The sequence below is a fragment of the Rhinolophus ferrumequinum genome, chromosome 2, assembly GCF_004115265.2.
Source record: "Rhinolophus ferrumequinum isolate MPI-CBG mRhiFer1 chromosome 2, mRhiFer1_v1.p, whole genome shotgun sequence".
In the NCBI taxonomy this organism is placed as follows: domain Eukaryota; kingdom Metazoa; phylum Chordata; class Mammalia; order Chiroptera; family Rhinolophidae; genus Rhinolophus; species Rhinolophus ferrumequinum.
The window spans coordinates 27,640,458-27,660,791 of record NC_046285.1 but is presented as its reverse complement, the minus strand read 5'-3'; the positions used below and the strand labels follow the sequence as shown (position 1 = coordinate 27,660,791).

At 36.2% G+C, this 20,334-nt stretch overlaps 1 protein-coding gene across 1 annotated transcript in view; it reads right to left on the bottom strand.

The window, feature by feature from the left end:
* Positions 1-20,334, bottom strand: part of CRYBG3 (crystallin beta-gamma domain containing 3) — a 107,913-nt gene that overhangs the window by 22,356 nt on the left and 65,223 nt on the right. Inside the window, exons 13-17 of the mRNA XM_033127701.1 lie at positions 16,059-16,201; positions 15,825-15,951; positions 14,880-14,912; positions 5,207-5,319; positions 1,629-1,755 (exon numbers count right to left, since the gene is read on the bottom strand). Of these exons, the coding sequence (XP_032983592.1) occupies positions 1,629-1,755; positions 5,207-5,319; positions 14,880-14,912; positions 15,825-15,951; positions 16,059-16,201 (543 nt within the window). The remainder of the gene's footprint in view (positions 1-1,628; positions 1,756-5,206; positions 5,320-14,879; positions 14,913-15,824; positions 15,952-16,058; positions 16,202-20,334) is intronic.

The window sequence follows — 20,334 nt, the reverse complement described above, 5'->3', positions numbered from 1 at the left end:
TACATAAAATGAACATACTCTTTGATCAGTTCTTGGAGGGAAAAGGCTGTAGCTCTCAAATCCTTCCCAGGAGGCACCTTCGCTTACACTACCTGGATTCCACTGGACCAAAACTGGGACATGCAACCACACGACTTACATAAAAACATTTCTATTTTCACTACTGATGTGAATTATTCATTTTTGACTTCATGGATGTGAAAGAATGATAACTTCGAAGAAAAACAGTAATACCCATTCATTTTGACTCTGTTCCTAAAACGCCCTCCTTAGAAATTCTGTGGGTTTAGCTCACTGAATTAGTCCTATAACATCCTTTCAAGATGGTACTTTCACATTTAAAACTACCTATTTTGCCTTTCGAGTTAATACCAAATAATTATCTGTCTGCTGGTTTGACCACTTAAAATTCCTAAGAAAATTCCTTTCCCAGTAAACGTGGACTACTTTGCAATGCACTTTTTAGCCTTATCAACAGTTGGTAAGACTGACCAGACCACATTCTTTTTCCCACCAGTTTTCCTCCCACAGACAGGAAGCATCAGTAGCCACTTAGTTTTGCCAAGTGTCTAAGGGGCATTGAGAGAGACCAAGGATTCTACTTCTATTCTTGTTCCTCAGCCAAGACTCTATTTTTAGCCGGATACCAAGAATACTCTATCCAGGAATGCCCTGTGACATAAGCCTACATTGCTTGGGTTGTGATCAAAGATCCCGAGTATGGCCATTACCCTTCAAGACAGCTGTGGCGGAAGGGTCCGAGTCTCTCCAATCACAGTGTAGGGCTGCGAAACATCTCGGTGTAAATCTTAGTTCTCACCAAATGCTCCTAGGGTATCCTCACAACCAGACATCTTGAAAATATCCCAAATCCTTACTACTTCCTCTGCACACGCACTACTAACTAGGAGCCCAGAACTGATGCCCCAGAGTAGCGATCCTGTTTTTCTCACATTTTTTATAACTCTGAGTAAGTATACAGACAGGAGAAACCACTTACCCTATAAATGTGGGCCTCCAAGGTGACCCAGACAATTGTGCACACGACAGGCAGGAACGCCCTAGTTCCCCCCAAACAAGATTTGAAATCAATACCAGTGGTGGTCCAGGCCCTAAAGTAACATTGTAAACCTGCAAGGCAGACTAATTGTTATGTGATTTATCTAATAATAAAACAATCAGATTGTTATTTTTATTAAGCAGCTGTAACAATTACAACCATGATACTAATAGCTAACACTTAATCAAGTGCTGACCAGCGGTTGGGCATTTTACAACCATCATCTTATTTAATGTACCAGTGGACTTATAAAGTACTATTATCTTTTATAGATGAGGAAACTAAGTTTGCCAATGTCACCCAAACTGGTTCAAGTAGCAAACTGGGATTTAAGCTCAGGCTTCTATTACCCTAGTTCCTGAGATAGCATTCCTGATTAAAAAAAAAAGGAAAATATCAGTGTCACATTTTGGTTGGAATTCATGAGTGAATCTCAATTTTACAATCCATAAGTAAATTATTCCAATTTTTATATTTGCTCATGTATCATTTCTTCCAACTTCACATTCTCATTCATGGTAATTAAACTGGATGAGAAAAAGTCTCATGCATTCAGCAAAGTACTTACATAGTCAATGGGCTTGAGGGATTTGACTTTAGATGTTGAGCAGCCACAGGAAGTAAGGTCAGCATAGAGGCCTTCTTCTAACACGCACTGGTTATTAGACATGCCCTCTTGGTAATACAGGAGCCAACTAAAAAGACAAGCCATGAGATATTCAGCCAAACCGCAGCAGTTGGCAGTGTAGGCTCTTCCTCGTGGTGTGGGAACCAGGCGAGGGGTACTACATAAAAGTCACGGTGCTGACCAGCAGCAAATACACATCATCAGTTTAAAATAAAAATAAAAAGTTATCACTATCACTTATTGACTGCTTATGTGTCAGACGTAGGCTAAACACTTTCCATATATTATTTCACTGAGCCCTCAAATATTCTATGAGATAGAAACATGTTCTTATTTTTATGGGCAACACAATGAAGGCAACACAACGAAGGCATAGAAAGATGAGGTGATTTTCCCAAGTTCTCCCCAACTATTAAATGGTAGAGCTGAAATCTGAAATGAGAAGACATCTGCTTTAAGCTTCATTCAGTGCCTTCAAGTACAAAAGTAGAGGATCAAATTATAGTGATTATTAAATTCTTGAACAGATTATACATTTCTTTGGGGGTGGGGGTGAATAAAAATTTGTATCCTTATTAATAATGAGTTTGCCCTTCATCTGGGTGAGTTAGAAGCTAAACTCCTAAAATCACACAACAATATATAAAATCTGTCCCCTGCACATCTGATAGCTAACAGAAATTTTTAGAAAGAAATAAGCTCTTTAGAATCTTTGATATTGAATTATTTTCGATATAGCACTCATCAAAAGCTTGGTTAAGACAAGCCCTTTTGAAAAGGAGCCCAAGGGAGAAATGAATTGGCTGTTACTGCTTCAGTTTCGGTATGTTTAAGTTGTAGCCCTATTATTTGCAGATCAGCAGAACTGTACTTTAGCTAGACCAGGTTAACTTTGGGAAATGACAGAAATGCTCTGAGACATCATAATGTATGTCATGTCTTCTATGTAATAAGCATTTTATAGTCAACATTTATCAAAGGCTTTCAACGTGTCAAGCATGGAGTTAAGCTCTCCATGTGCATTTGTTATTTAGTCCTTATAAGAATCATTTGTGATAGGTACTATTATTACCCCTCCTTTACAGATTTGGAAACTGAGGTTCAGAGAGATGATCCAATATGTTTAAGGTTTCACAGCTAGGAAGTAATGGAACTGGGCTCAAACCCAGATCTTTTCAAGCATTCCAGATACTGAAGAACTGCCATGGTTCTTGTATTCTTTTATTATTAAACTGTAGTTTAATAAACTCCACACAAATATAAGTAAATATAATATAATGTATATTATTATAAACATAAAATGTACACTTTATATATAAAGTATATATATTTATATATAAATATCTATTCCCTACATGAAGTGACATTATGTGACTAATTTTTCCTAGACTTCAGTTTCAGGAAAAATATTTCCTCCAGAAAAATATCAGTGCTTCCTTTTATCAGAAAATAAAAAAAGAAAATACTTTGCAAGATATATTATTTTAATAGAGAAGAGACTCAGAGCCAAGTATTAGCAACAAAATTATTTCAGGTCTTTGATGTATATATTTCTCTCTCACTAAAGAGTTGCAGATAATCTTTTTAATTTACAGTGTTCTACTTTATGTGTTTTAATATTGTAAAACTCTCATATCCTTTTTGGAAATAAGTATAAAAATAGTAACACATACAGAGAGGTTCAGAGTAGTAAGAGCTATATATAATTGAGAGGGAAAAGACTGCTTGAATTAGGATTAATCAAGAAAGATAATTAAGGAAATGGACTGAAACTGAAAGATATATTCTGATCAGTAGTAGGCAGGGGTCATGAATGTACATACCTGCAGGAGGTCAGGCAGGTAATGTGAGTAGTGTACCAGGTTTAAAAAAAAAAAAAAAAAAAGGGAATATATCGTATGACATATTGGGAGCACGCATGTCATCTACTTAATACCAGCTAATCATTGCCAAAGGCAAATGCTTTGCCAGACTTTCCAAATCTTCTAATTTTTAAAGAGAAAGTAGAAAACAGGTTCTTCTGAAAAATATCCTGAAGTATTGACACAAAATTTTTTAAAAACATAGTGTGGAGGCCAAACAAATAACATCTGCTGTTAGCTCATGGGCCAACCTCACCCCCATTGCCTGCGTTCGTACAGCTCAGAAGCTAAGACTGGTTTTTGTATGTTTAAATGGTTTTAAAAAGTTAAAAGAAGATTATTTCATGACACATGAGTATTATATACAATTCAAATGTTCAATGTCCATAAACAGAGTTTCACTGGATACACAGCCAAGGCCATTCGTTTATGTCTATGGCTGCTTTTGTGCTACAGTGGCAGTACTGAATAGTTGAGACAGAGCCTGTATGGCCCACAAAGCTGAAAATATTGATTACTATTTATAGAAAAAATTTGCTGACCCCTGTTATTGAGGGTAAGGGGAAAATACATAGCTGAGTAAATGTTGGAAGAGGGGAGGATGGGAGACAGCATAAGGATAGAACGGAGAATGAACAGAATGGGAACATGAGACTAGTTGATGGTGAATCGTGGAAATGAAGGAGTTTGAACTTTATCTGACTGGTATCAGAGAATGACTGCGGGATTTAAAGCAGAATAATAAAAATATTAAAGTGGATTTTGGGACAAATAATTGGGCCATGATTGGTTTGTGGTAAAGAATGGAAGTGACACAATACTGGAGCAGAGTTAATTAGACTGAAGTTCCTCACATGGAAAATAGGAGATCCTCGTCCCTACTGATTTAAGAGAGCGAAGAGAATTGATGAATACAAGGTATCTTTAAGAACAAATACTGGAATTTGATGAGCTATTAGGTAGATATTTCACACACAGAGACGCTACTGTGTACTGTACATGTAAACTGTACCCTTAAAATAGTTAAAATGGTAACTTTCACATTATGTATATTTTACCACAGTAAAAAGTCAATGGATGGACTTTGTATATTAGCCTTGAGAATCATATACAGTTTCATACACATGTGCAGAAGATCCAGTATGTGGCTGCAGCTGGAAGAACATAGGACTTAATAAAAAATGACCAAAGCAATACTGGGCCTGACATTTGGCGTGTGATCTTAGGGAAACCCTAACTCTGGATCAGGGATCCACACCTGTGAAATGCAGACGATAAACACCTTAAACAAAAAGTTTTTGTTTTTTTTTAAATTTAGGAATGTCTTATCTGAACAAAAACACTAATTTTTACAGCATTCTATTACGCTATACAATAAACATACGATACAAACATTCAGAATATTTTTAAAACATCATGTAACGGTAAGAAAAAATCACCAAGACGCTCCCAAAGTTGGCTAATTAGGATTCTGTTTCTACTACACAATTGCTTGTACTGGGCAAATATGGGCTAATTAGCAGTTAGCCACTGATTACTTATTTATTTTATTTCACTGTGTATACAAAAATAAAATAAAATAGGTCAAATCTTTGTGAATTTAAAAGAAATTTAGTTGTTAAACAACAGTAGAAAGCACTCAATAAGCATACTTACCAACCTCGAAGAACTTTAAAAGAACATGGAGTGAATGAAGAAGTCAAATCAGAAATTTCTTTTGTAAAATCTATACATTCACCTTGGAACCCGGGTTTACTGAATGCTTTGAGCTACAAAAACAACACAACAAACAGAAAACAATTGTTTGACATCACTACAAAAGCAAAAGAACACCTTTAGTTTCATGTCCTTATAAAAAGTTGAGCAAAATATTAGACTCTTGTTTTATCTATCATCAAGGAATCCATGTTAGGAATGGCATTTTCCTTCAACTCATATTTTTTTCCTCATATGTTTCCAAGAATGTCACCATATACAGAGGTACAACAAAGTATGCCAAAAAAAAATGTATGCACATTTTAAGAGATGCTTATCTTAAAATGTGCATACATTTTTTTTTTTGGCACCCCGATTCTTACCATTTTCATCTATCTCTTACATCAGATTCTGGGCAGAGAAGCCCAGAAAACAATTCTACCTGTAAAAGTAAATCATAATCTTTCCTCCATTAAAATTTCCTTGTCTAGTATATCATCAATTCTTATCCCCTGCAGTGAGACTACAGGTATAAAACAAGAAGCAATTCAGCACTAAACATGAAGGAGCTTTGCGTTAGTATGAGGGGTGGGTGGTATGCCCCTTCTCTCTCCAAGTCTTCCTGATTCAGTTAAGAAAAGGGAAGAGGAGAGAGCGTGAACACAGGCCCATAAGCAAGCGTGACAGTGCCTGCGAGGATGCAGGAGCAAATGGTGAAGAAGATAATAACGATGGGATTAGTGGAAGACTCATGGTAAAGAGAGAAAGATATCTGTGTCACGCATTTCAGTTTCTCGGCTTCAGTTGACTGATAAGAATACCTTGAACGTACAGCTTACAGTTATATACAGCTACATTCTACTTCTGTCCTTTTTGTCAAGAAAAGTCCACGAAATCTGAATTATAAAATCCCTTCAGACCAGAGATATAATCTGCCCCTCTAGTGACCTGAGATCTGCAATAGGTTAAGAAAAAATTAATGAGCCCTATAAAATATTTCATAATCCACCAGCGCCTTGAGATAACATGGCCCACAGGTTCACTGACAGGCCTGCACTGTAGCTAAGACTGCATCATAATGAACTATCTGCAGCATCACCCTTTCCTCTACTCACGCTGTCACAGAGAACAAGGCTTCTTTGAGCAGCTGATGTTTGCCTCCTTCAACTTCCCAAGGGCACTCTTAGAGGCTGGTGGTCTCTGAGTTATGAAGAACTGTTTCTTAACTATCTAATTCTGCTCTGACCTTGCTTAGTCTGATATCAACAATCAGCCGAAACCAGGAAGGTGAGAGAACCCATTCTCCCTGACCAAATGCAGCTTGCACAACATGACTTCCTACTATGAAGCAGGCTGTATTTGGAGCATTAAAACACCAAGGCGTGTCTTAATGAGGTGTAACCCAGCAAGTTTCTACCACGGTCCTTCTGGAAGAGACAGAGGATTGCAACAAAAAGGAAGTACAAACCAAGACAGACCTCTGGAACCATTCCCCGTATAAGAACAATTCTACATGTCCAGGCAACCTGCCCCTAAATTCCTTAATAAGAGCATGTATTTTAGTTAGTGATTTTTCATGCTATGTTTTTTTTTTTAACTTAAAGGTTTATAAAACACAAGTCTAAAAGTAAATCATAGTTAACTTCCAAAAATACTGTAGAGTAATTTCTCCTACATGCAAATATTATCATAATTTACAATAAGAAACAGGAAAACCTCATGAGAACAGAGATCACAGCTGTTTCAATCACTACTTGTATTCCCAGTTTATTGAATTAATTATTTTCATATTGTTAAGCTTCAGATTTATACTTCAATTATTTCACCATGAAGTCATTCATGAATTGTCAAATCCACAATGCAAGATAAGCATATTTCATCAGATGATATATCAGGGGTGCCAAAAAAAATGTACACACATGACTTGTATTCATCTTCTGTTATCAGTATATACTGAGTATTACAATTTTAATACAGTTTTTTCCTTTCTTAAAATGTGTATACATTTTTTTTGGCACCCTCTATATATAGTAGTCACCTCTACTTTTTAGTCTGTCTTTGTACCCAGAACCATTAATTAAAATTCTCACACATACACACGCACACACACACACACACACACACACACGCACGCACACAATCTGCCATAAAATATTATTTTGATTTATGGGTTAAAACATTTTTTTACCCTAACTGAAACACTGGGCTTAAGTCTGATCTTAGTTTTTTATTTTCACTCCCCAAATGAGATATGGTTCATACAAAATTGACCAACCCTAGGAAAGTAACACTTCATTCTGACTAACTTACAAATGTCTCAGAACAATTCTCACAATGTCCTGAGGATGATCCATACAGAAACCAACTCTGCACTAAATTGCAATAATTAAACTGTGGTTTCTACTTTTGGTGAATTAAAGTGACAGTGATTTGGTAAAATTAAGTCCTCTGAAAAGCTAGCTGGATAACTCTCTTGGTTTCCTTTCTAGATTAAACTAGAATAAATATACAAAACAAGTCAGATAGGTTAAGAACATATGAAAGTAGTCAAGATGAACAAAAGATGAGTTCATTCAAATAAAATCATAAAAGAAAGAGAAGTGACAGCTGACATCACAGAAATACAAAGGATTATAGGAAAATAAAACGGACAATTATATGTGATTAAATTGGGTAATCTGGAAGAAATGGATAAATTTCTAGTAACATAAAATCTTCCAAGACTAAGTCAAGAAGAAACATAAAATCAGAACAGACCTGTAACTATTAAAGAAATCAAATCAGAAATCAAAAATATTCCCAACAAAACAAAACTCCTGGACCAGATGGCTGCACAAGTGAATTTTATCAAACACTCAAAGAACAATTAATATCTATCCTTAAACTATTCCAAAAAATTCAAGAGCACAAAAGGCTCTCAAGCTCATTTTACAAGGCCAGCATTACCCATTTTCAAAACCAGGACCAAAACATTATAAAACAAGAAAACTACAGGCCAATATCCCTAATGAATATAGATGTAAAAACCCTCAACAAAATGCTAGCAAATTGAATTCAGCAATATATTAAAAAGATGATACACCATGACCAAATGGGATTTATTCCTGAGGTACAAGGTTGGCTGAATATCTGCAAATCAATCAATGTGATATACTACATACCATGTTTCCCTGAAAATAAGACCTAGCCGGACCATCAGCACTAATGCGTCTTTTGGAGCAAACATTAATATAAGACCTGGTATTATATCATATCATATCATATCATATCATATCATATACTATATAAGACCTGATCTTACATTATATTAAAATAAGATGGGATTGGGCCGGCGGTTAGAGCTCCATGCTCCTAACTCCGAAGGCTGCCGGTTTGATTCCCACATGGGCCAGTGGGCTCTCAACCACAACGTTGCCGGTTCAACTCCTCGAGTCTCCCAAGGGATGGTGGGCTGTGCCCCCTGCAACTAGAAACGGCAACTGGACCTGGACCTGAGTTGCGCCCTCCACAACTAAGACTGAAAAGACAACAACTTGAAGCTGAACGGCACCCTCCACAACTAAGATTGAAAGGACAACTTGACTTGGGAAAAAAAAAAAGGCCTGGAAATACACACTGTTCCCCAATAAAGTCCTGTTCCCCTTCCCCAATAAAATCTTAAAGAAAAAAAAAATAAGATGGGGTCTTATATTAATTTTTGCTCCAAAAGACACATTAGAGCTGATGGTCCGGCTAGGTCTTATTTTCGGGGAAACACAGTAAACAAAATGAAAAATAAAAATCACATGATCATATCAAGAGATGCATTTGATAAAATCTACCATACATTTATTATAAAAACTCTCAGCAAAGTGGGAATAGAGGAAACAAATCTCAACATAAAGGTCATATATAACAAACCCACAGCTAGCATTATACTCAACAGCGAAAAACTAAAACTATTTTAAGATCAGGAATAAGACTAGAATGTCCACTTTCACCATTTTTATTCAACATAGTATCGAAGTTCTAGCCATAGCAATCAGACAAGAAATAAAAGGCATCCAAATTGGGAAGGAAGAAGTAAAACTGTCATAATTTGCAGATGACATATTATATAGAGAACCCTAAAGATTCCACCAAAAAACTATTAGAACTGATAAATGAATTCAGTAAAGTAGCAGGATACAAAATTAACAGTCAGAAATCAGTTGCATTTTATACACCAATAATGAATTATCAGAAAGAGAAATTAAAAAAACAATCCCATTTATAATTGTACCAAAAAATACCTAGGAATAAATTTGACCAAGTAGGTAAAAGACCTATACTTGGAAAATTATAAGACACTGAAGAAAGAAACTGAAGAAGATACAAATAAATGGAAGCATATATACCATGCTCATGGATAAGAAGAATTAACATCGTTAAAATGTCCATACTATACAAAGCAACTATAGGTTCAAAGCACCCCTATCAAAATAACAATGGTATTTTTCACAGAACTGAATAATCTTAAAATTTATATGGAACCACAAGACAACCTGATTAGCCAAAGCAATTTTGAGAAAGCAGAACACAGTTGGAGGTATCATGCTACTTGATATGAAACTATACTACAAGGCTATAGTAAACGAAAGAGCATGGTACTGACATAAAAAGAGACACTCAGATTAACAGGAACAGAATACAGCCCAGAAATAAACCCACGCCTATATGGCAAATTAATCTATGACAAAAGATGTAAGAATACACAGTGGGGTAAAGACATTCTATTAAATAAGTGGTGCTGGGAAAACTGGACACATACGTGAAACTACACCACTTTCTTACACCATATATAAGGATAATCTCAAAATGGATTAAAGACTTAAATGTAAGCCCTAAAACCACAAAACTCCTAGAAGAAAATATAGGCAGTAAACTCTCTCATACTTTTCTTAGTAACTTTTTTTGAATATGTCACCTTGGGCAAGGGAAACAAAAGAAAAATAAACAAATGGGACTACCTCAAACAAAAAAGTTTTTGCACAGCAAAGTATATCACTAACAAAAGGAAAAGATAAGCTACCGAATGGAAAAAGATATTCGCTGATGATACATCTGACAAGGGGTTAATATCCAACATTTATAAAGTACTCAAACAACTTAACACCCAAAACACAAACAATCCAATTAAAAATTGGGCAGAGAACCTGAATAGACATTTCTCCAAAGAAGACATAGAGATGGCCAATAGACATAAGAAAAAATGCTCAATGTCACTAATCATCAGAGAAATGCAAATTAAAACCACAACAAGCTATCACCTTACATCTGTCAGAATGGCTATCATCAATAAATCAACAGTGAAGTGTTGGCGAGGATGTGGAGAAAAGTGATCCCTCGTGCACTGTTGTTGGGATTGCAAGTTGGTAGAGCCACTGTGGAAAACAGTATAGAGGTTCTTCAAAAAATTAAAAATAGAACTACCTTATGACCCACAAATTTCACTTCTGGGTATTTATCTGAAGAAATCCAAAACATTAATTTGAAAAGATATATGCATCCCTATGTTCATTGCAGCATTATTTACACTAACAAAGATATGGAAGCAACCTAAGTGTCCATTGATAGACAACTGGATAAAGAAGTGGTACATACTGAGGGTGCCAAAAAAAGTACATATTTTAAGAAATGTTATCTATATAATATTTTTCTAAGTTGAATTACAGTAGCAATGTGTAGTATGATGTTCACTCAAAAGATGGTGTTAATCAAATGAATGCTAGCGTCATTTATTGCATTACAATTTTAATACAGTTTTTCCTTTCTTAAAATGTGTATACATTTTTTTGGCACCCTCTGTATATACAGTGGAATATTACTCAGCCATAAAAAGAATGAAATCTTACCATTTGGGTTATTAGAGGTTATTATGCTGAGTGAAATAAGTCAGACAGAGAAGGACAAATACGTATGATCTCACTTATATGTGAAATCAAAAAACAACCAACCAAACAAAAAAAAACACAACAAAATAAACTAACAAACAAAACAGAAACAAGCTCATAGATACACAGAAAAAGGTAATGGTTGCCAGATGGGAGGAGGGCTGTTGGGGGGCTGGGTGAGAAAGGTGATGGGACTAAGAAGTACGAATTGGCAGTTAAAATAGTCAAAGGGATGTAATGTATAGCACAGAGAATACAGCCAATGACATTGTAATAACTGTATTGTGTCAGGTGGGTTCTATACTAACTGGGGAGACTGCTTCATAAATTATATAAATATCTAACCACTATGCTGTACACCTGAAACTAATATTGTATGTCAACTGTAATTGAAAAAAACATTTAAAAACTAAATTAAAAAAAAAAATCTTAAAAAAAAAAAAGAGTTTATTTCAAAACACACCAATCCCTCAGTGCCTCCTGGCATGGCTTCATCCCTACCAGCCTCCCAAATGGAAAAGTATGGAAGAAAAAAAGATTGCATACCACTGGTCTCCAAGGTGCCTTTTCACATATATTATTTCTCCTTTAGAACTACTCTGAGGCAGAAATTATCACCACTTTATGATGAAAATTTTGCAGAAATTCTTTTCTCTATATACTTTTCATTTATGCTTATACACGAATAATGTAATCTAATATGACAAACTATAAACTCAAGAGTTTACAAGTATTTACTGACCAAACACAAAAATTGTACTCAATCTTTTCCAAAATATCAGAATGATTTTGTATATAATTTTACTATTCCAACGCTAAAATAATTTCTATGAGAAACGTTCTATCCTGTGTCAACAAGACATTCTTGTTGAGGGAGCCCTTTAGAGCTCCCTCATACAAATATGCTGATTGTTAAACAAAGAACAGTCTTGTTTCCAATCTTATGTTACATCACACTACCTCATACTGAAGTATCATGTACTTCTTCCATCAAGTACAAGTCTACAATAATTGTGCTTCCCTGATAACTCATAGAAGAGCTTTCTTTACTTAAAGAAGTAGTGCTTCCTGAGTATTTCTCGCCTTTGGATTCCATAGAGATGATCTGGTTATGGTACCATGAAGAAGTATTTTCCCCTACTGCTCTTGAATCTTACTGATATTTGACTAAAATTGTTGTTTTTCTATCCCTCATTGATGATAACAGTAACCACAACTATTAAAGATCCTGTCATCACTCTAAAATTCAACGTGGCCAAATTATCCAGTATAAGAAAATATCGGGTTGCTTTTTCTCAGCCAGAATCATGCATAAAATAGAACTGAGGCTCAATATTTAAAGAAATCCAAATTTCTAATTATATTTGCAAATAGACTTGAAAAACGTTCTAGGAAAGCAAAGTCCTTGGTGGATCAAAGAGGGAAACTGGTTACAATTTCCAGAGAACGGTGTCAGACTGCAACCTCTTGAAAACTAACTTCACTTGTACAAGATTTAATCTAGTGAAATTTCTGATTTGGACTTGCTGTGGGGGCAGGGAGTCAGGGACCATGACGACAACAATAATAACATCATGAACAAGATCCACATTCTGGGTTTTTTTGTTATGTTTGGGGGAAGAAAATGGAAAACAAAAACAAAATGCCACCTAATTATTAATGACTCTATAATGATCCTGCATATTTTGAGCAAACAATCTCCTCAATAAAGGAGGTTCTGTGTCCCCAAAAAAGAAATATCTCATCATACATAACATGCTTACACTTCAGTAATAACATTTTCATTAGCATAAGTCTCATTGATGTACATTAATCTCTATAGACACATTTTTCTGGTTTTTACTTTCTTAGGATGCTTGAGGTTCCCTTTCCAATCATCAGCTTAAAAAATTCTGTCTCTTGAGGAGCATTTGAAATCTTGCTCTCTGGCATATGTTGTCAGTTTGGCTCAAATAAACCCATAAAAATTCTCAAAAAAAAAACAAGTTCTGTCTCTTGACTTCAACTCTGAGATGTAACTTCCTCCTTATTCCAAAGCAAATAGAGAAAATAACTACCTCATCTGAACACAGCATCTGAATTATCAATCTGACTATCACAGCTACTTGTAAAGAAGAAAATACTTTCTAGTTACTGAATTGAACCAGAGTGTCAGCCAAGATCCCTTTGTTTATATTTGAGTAATTAAAAGTAAAAGCAAGCAAAACGTTCTGAAAATTTGGTTCAATGGAAATAATAAGAGCTTTGATACTGGGTAAACTAAGGAGGCTTTGTTTGCATGTTACCAAATATCCAGATATCGTCTACCTATCAGCAACGTTTAATTCACAAGGCAATAGGTGAGCCGTGTCCAGAAAAAGAAAACAGGGCTGATTTCATTGGGCTTTTTCTGCTGCTTCCTTTCTCCTCAAGTTGGACTAGAAATACTATGAAGAAAATCCTCTGAGCTATCGGCCCCAAACAAGGAAGTCCATAAAAAAGAACAGGGACGTAGGAGGGGAAAACACAGAGCTTAAAAGAATGTGACTTTTTCTCTGCACTTAAAACTCAGAAAATGTGCAGTTAGGAATTACCCATTTAACTCTTTAACTATTTACGTTGTGTTGATTCATGTGAAAAAGTGCTTTAAAAGTCCACAGTTGGAGTTTTGAAAAGATTCAAAATAAAGATCTGGCAGGAAGTGTCTCCAAATACAACAGCTCAATTATACTCAGAAAGGAAATGTTCCCAATAGGCCTGAGCTAATCAGAAAATAATAAAACCTGAAAGCATTGTGAATAGAAACATAGTTGAACTAAGCTGATTTGAAATGTGTAAACACTTCATGAACATGAAAAACATACACACGCAAGAGATTCAGCGTTACGTAAAGCTAGCAAATGTCAGATAATTACAATTAATCACTATTTTGGTCTTTTTAACAGAAATTTTTCCGAATTTGTTATTTAAAATGAGAGAGGAAGCAATGCCTCTCATCCCCTCTTCCTTCTATGGTTGTACTGCTCAGATCATTCTTTGACGTAAAATCCTGAAAATGTGAAGTGGCTTCACATACTGGAAAATGCCTATTTGCTCCTTCTAGCTGTATGAAATGACACAAATTCTAAATCTTGGTTTGCTTATCAATAAATGGGATTAATCCTGACCTCACAGAATTCAGAGACACACTAAATAAGCACAATTTCTAGCCCTCAGTGGATAATAACCATTATCCAATGGATAATAATGTTAGACTCCAGAGTACTGCCCCGTCCTCCAAACCATTAACACACTAGAAATAAAGCAAGCTGTAATTTCAATGGTGCTTTTAAGAAATATTTGATTTAGGTATTAGAAATACATTTACAAAAGCATACCAAGACAGCCATTTCTCCATGGTAAGCATGCGCCTCCAAAGCCATAACATACCGTACTCAACAAGAATAAAATATTGAAAAGCAGGTGGGCAATAGGAAAGAAAGAGTGACAGAGGTTCAAAATGACCCCAAAGTGGTCAGAGCTGAAGCTCTGTCAGGAGAAAATGAACTGGGACAAATCCAGGCCAGAACAACCCAGAGCAAAGATGGGCACGCTTACGCTTACAGGCGGACTATAGTAGAATTGTCCTGCCACACAGACCCATAAGGGTTATCTGATGGGAAGAGAACAATTTGAGAGAAAGGGTAGAAATGTTTTTAGTAAACAATTTAACAATTCCAAGGTAAGGCTGTATTTCAACATACCAAATGTGGAGGCTCATTTATTCCAAGTGGCTCCTGAAAAACAATATTAAAACATTTTAAAAATTGTAATCATGTCATCTTGGTTGAAAGTTTGGAAAATATCCTTTGAAAAATGAAAAAAAAAAAAAAAAAGGTCTATCCAATTTACTAGATTCCTTTAACTGGCTGTGACTCGTAACCTACTGAATTCTCTTATAATAATAATTTTAGTATTTATTACCTAATTTATTTTGAGTAATACTGTAGCTGAAGGAGAAATGTGCCCCAATACCTCCTAAAACGAAAGCATCTGAACTTCCCACTATTCCCTCTCCTGCAACTATGTCACGGGAACCCATACTGCTGTGCAGAGTTGTTATTACCCAAGCTGGCCACACTCTTTCCCAGCTTCGTGACTTTGTACACAAGGAGATTATTCCCTCTTTGCGGAAGGCCCCTCTGCCCCACCTTCCTGCCTGGAAAAATTGCTTTTACCCCTTAAGATATCACTGAATGCATTCTCTCCCGTGGCATAGTCCCCAGGTCCCCAGCCTCTGAGTGCTCCCTATGCCTGTTCCCCTAGCACTGCCTACACACTTTATTTTGTCACTAATCATTCTATTAGTTAACTGTCCACACGTCTATCTCCCCAAACAGACTGAGACCCATCAGGGTAGTCTTACTCATCTTTTATCTCCAGTGAATCAGTACAGTGTCTGGAGTATCAGAGGCACTAAATAATGCTGCTGGGTGAAATGACTGATCAAATTACAGCCATTTCATCCCTGTGCTAATGTCACATATGAGTTCTCTACGGAGTCTATAGAAATTCACACGCTATTCCATTTCCTCTGCATATACATGTAATATTAATTCAACAATTCCACTTTAAAAAAGCTTGTTCCACATATTCAACTGTATGCCATTACACGCCATTGGCATTGGTTATGTTCATACTTAACTCACCAGTTGGACAGGCCGTATTGACATTATTGTATTATTTGATCCTCCCCAGTCAAAAAAGCATTTGTATTTCCCTTTCTCTAAAATGTACTGTTCTCCACAGAAGAACTTCTGCTGGTAGGCAACCCACCTGGTAGGGAAAAAAAGAAAAAGAACAGAGGTGATGTAGAATCGAGCAAGTGACAATTTTAAAAATGAAATAATCTTTCAAGGTTCTCAGAGTAGGAGACAACTTACACTCCACTTTTAACATGAATGGATCTTGTTTCACTGCCAAAGCTGATTTCTTCTAAGTCAGAAATTTCCTGATTTGTAATGTCAATAAACTTCCCATTTTCCAGGTCAGATTCATACAGTGTGATGGAAGACTCTATAAAATTCTAAAAAGAAGAAGAGCAAAGTTTAGGAAAATATATGCATTTTGTTTTTTGGATTGATAAATCTTTGCACAATTTTCACATACTTGTGGAATAATTTTCACACAAATAACTCCGGGAAGAATTTTAAATGGTATTGGAAAGAATTTCAATAGTCATTACTCCTAAACAGTAAAGAAAAAAAAATAAACCTGAATTTTTATTGTAATCAGGACAGTATGACATTTTTATATAAATGGAAATTAGTCAACAGTGGGTAAATTGTTGGAACTTACAGGCCACCATCTCTAACTTGAATTGTAAAAGAACTAATATCTACCTTGTGCCTAGAGAGCAAAAGCTGCATGAAACAAAAGTAAGTATACAATGTACTGTGGGCAATGTGGGAAAGGATTTTATGAGCTTAAATGTAACAGAAAAAATAAAGTTTGCTTGACAAAAATATGTTATTAAAAAATCAAAGTGATAGGAAACTTAGACAATGTTTAGTCTGACAACATATTTGAGATGAAAATATAAGATCCAAAATTGATAAATTAGCAAAAAAAAATTCACAAAAAATTAAAAACAAATAAGCAAATATCTAAAAATAAAGAAATTAAGATGAAAACAACTGATACAATTTTTACTTTTAAAGTTAAGCTAAGAAGGACCTAAAACTCCAGTTTTGTCAAGGAACACTGCTGGTGGAAATATAAATTGGACACTATTTTAGAAAATAATTTAGAGATAAATTTAAAAAACTGAAACTATACATACTCTCTGAGCCCGAAATTCTTTAAGTTTCTTAAAGAAACTAAATAGTGGGCAACTTATATGCAAAGGTGCAATATTTGTAATAGTGAGAGCCGCAAACAACGTAAATGTCCAAAAGATGTAAAAGATAAACCTTTATGCATCCACTATTTGATGGAAGAAATCTAATTAAGAACAGTTTTTAACAAGCCAATGGTGAAATATATTCTACACTTACCACTGGCCAGAGCTTTACATGCATTATTTCCAAAAGAGCCACCACATGAGATTATATTACTATCATTCCCCTTTGACAGCTAAGGAAATTGAGTAATATATAATTATTTTCAGTAAACTATATGTTGAGTAATATATATTCATATATATTAAGTAATTTACGTGTATGTGTATATGTGTACTACCCTGTTTCCCTGAAAATAAGACCTAGCTGGCCAATCAGCTCTAATGCGTCTTTTGGAGCAAAAATTAATATAAGACCCGGTCTTATATTATAGTAAAACAAGACTGGGTCTTATATTAATTTTTGCTCCAAAAGACGCATTCGAGCTGATAGTCCAGCTAAGTCTTATTTTCGGGGAACACGACATACACACAGACATCGGCTATTTTAAAGATGAGGGAATCAAGGCTTTACCAGCGTCTAAGTGATTTGCCTTCAAGTCCCGAGACCAGGCCTCCCGACTGAAGTCTGACGTTTACAGCCTGGGCACCACATCAACAAACTTGGCTGCATTGACAACATAAACTTCTATCACCTGAGGAGCCTGAGTATGCCTGTCTCTTGCAACCTGAAAATGTGTAACTAGCTCAAGGCCGTTGTGAGAATATGATGATGATGATGGCTCGAGGGGGCCCAGTCTGGGTTCTGGTTAGGAATTGGTATCAATGGCCACCAGCCAAGTCAGGCCCAACCATAGCGGGTCTGTCTCCAGCAGCTCTCAGTTACATGGACCTCTCCCCTCACTCTGGTGACACCGGAATGTTCCATTGCTGCTTCTACTTCTGCCTGTGCAACTACCTACCTCTCATCTACTCCATTAGGGTTGTAGGAAAAGGGGAGCAGGGATAAGTTGAAATATACCTTGGGTCACTGTGTTATGTTGGAGTCAAATGGGACGAGACAAAAACAAAACCACGTGCATGTGTGCTGTGTTTGTGCCCTTTCATTAAAAATAACCTGTGTTTTGAGGTGAGGTGCTTTACTGAGCAATGATTTGCACAAATGATCCTGTGTGTGTTGTGTGGGAGTGACAGCAGGGAAGAGGGTGAGATGGGAAGCAGGCTGGAGACACAGGCGCTTGGCAACAATGTAGCCCAGAGCTGAGCAAAGGAGGAGGAATCCACTGTCACAGGGTCCACTGCCAAGTACAAGTGCTGACAGCGTATGAGTTCACAAATAAATTGACTCACATGGCTTGAGTTTGTGTCCTTCCTACTCTGTCTACCATTCCCAGAGACTTGGCTAAGGACTGCAGGAGTCTCCCAAGTGTCATCGCTCTCCTCTTGCCATCTTCTGCTTTTGTTTATTCGTGGCTTTTCATGCCTATGGCTTTTGCCTTCCATCTTTTCCTAAGTACCCTTTGAACCACTCAACTAGTCTTGACCCTCTCTGCAATTTCACTCAGACCTACCAAATACACAACATCTGATCTAGTTGAATAGATGCCATCAATATGGTACTCTTGCCGGGCAGAGTCTAACTCTAAGGCAACTCCAGTCACTTGAAGCTAAATCCACAGGGTCACATGTACAAAGCATGGTATAAAATATTTTTTTAAAAATAAAAAATCTTTTAACTGCCTAGTTCAGGTGATTGCAAAAGGCACTCAGTCATGTCCAGAGTAAGGCTTGTTAGGTTACTAGGTCAGTATCATCCCCACTCTACTAGGCATAATTAAGTAACTTCGAAAGTCAAACTTGGAGCTCTGTTGCTTGAGAAGAATGAATAATCATGGAATGGGCTCAAATCTGTATTCCGTGTTATATTTTTAAAGCACTTAAACCCACTGAAAAATCTGGATAGTTTTATATAGTCTCAGATACAGTACGCCCATTGCTACAGAAAAGTAATGAGCAGTTGCTGTAGGACCAAAGATTAAGTCTTAAGGATCAGTAATTTTATTATTTTTAAATTCCATAAAATCCCTCAGCTGACTGGACCCTGGAACTCTTGCGATACAGCCCTTGTGGGCAACGGAACGTGAGACACCAGTGGAGATCTGGTATATCCGTTAATTTAGGAAAAATACTGGTCTCCGCTGCATTCCACCTGGTTTCTGAGATCTAAAAAAAGAGGCCCCAAGTCTGAAAATCGTAACAAAAGCAAACCCAAAACTTAGTGAAAAAACTGAGGAATAACAAGCATACCAAAGAACTTTTACCAAGGAAGCCAAGGAATAAAAATTCCTGTTCAATCCCTGGAGTCTGAATACTATATTCCTTCTGGTCTTCTCCTTTAAAACAATAATCAACTTCAAGTCAGTGCATCTGCCTGAGTCATTTGGAATTAGGAACACATTTCTGGTTGTGCTCTCCAAAGCACTCCGGGACACAGATCACGTTATCCCTGAGGAACACATCCAGGATTTGACCGTAGTAGATCCAGAGTGTTCCGCACACTGGAGCCAGGACATGAGAAAACTGCACTGTAGCATGCAACTTTCCTATGTATCCTCTTGCTTATTTTATATTACTTCAGCTTAGATCTTAAATGCAGTGCTTCATTCTTTCCAAGGTTAGAGACATCTGAGAGTCTGTGTGTGGAAAAGATGTCTCACATCAACTCTACCTGTTCTCTTACATCTGAGAGTCTGTGTGTGGAAAAGATGTCTCACATCAACTCTACCTGTTCTCTTACGTAGCGCTGTGACAACCATCGAGCTTTAAATATAGTGCTGTATTATATACTTACATTTTCCAAAGAGGGTAGACTTGTTTTTTTATCACACACACAAAAGTAATACAGGGTGGGCAGGAAGAAATTTTAGAAGATGATGGATACGTCTATGGCCTTGATAGTGGTGATGGTTTCATGGTTGTCACTTATCCCCAAACTCATCAAGTTGTATACATTAAATACGTACAGCTTTTTACATATCAACCGTAACTCAATAAAGTGGTTTTTAAGGAAAAGAACTCCTCTCCAATTATATGCTCGATCTAAGGAATGTAAAATATTTCTAAGTGTAACTTGATAAGCAAATTTTTAAAGCATTTTCATAATATATACATATATAAAATCTAAATTTTCTCAAATATATAGATTTTTTAGTGTATTTCACCTGAAAATATCTTAGTGAACATAAATTTAAATTATAAATAAACTGTCTGAAAGTCCACCTAAATAATTATTTATTACATATATGTATTGGTCTGCAATG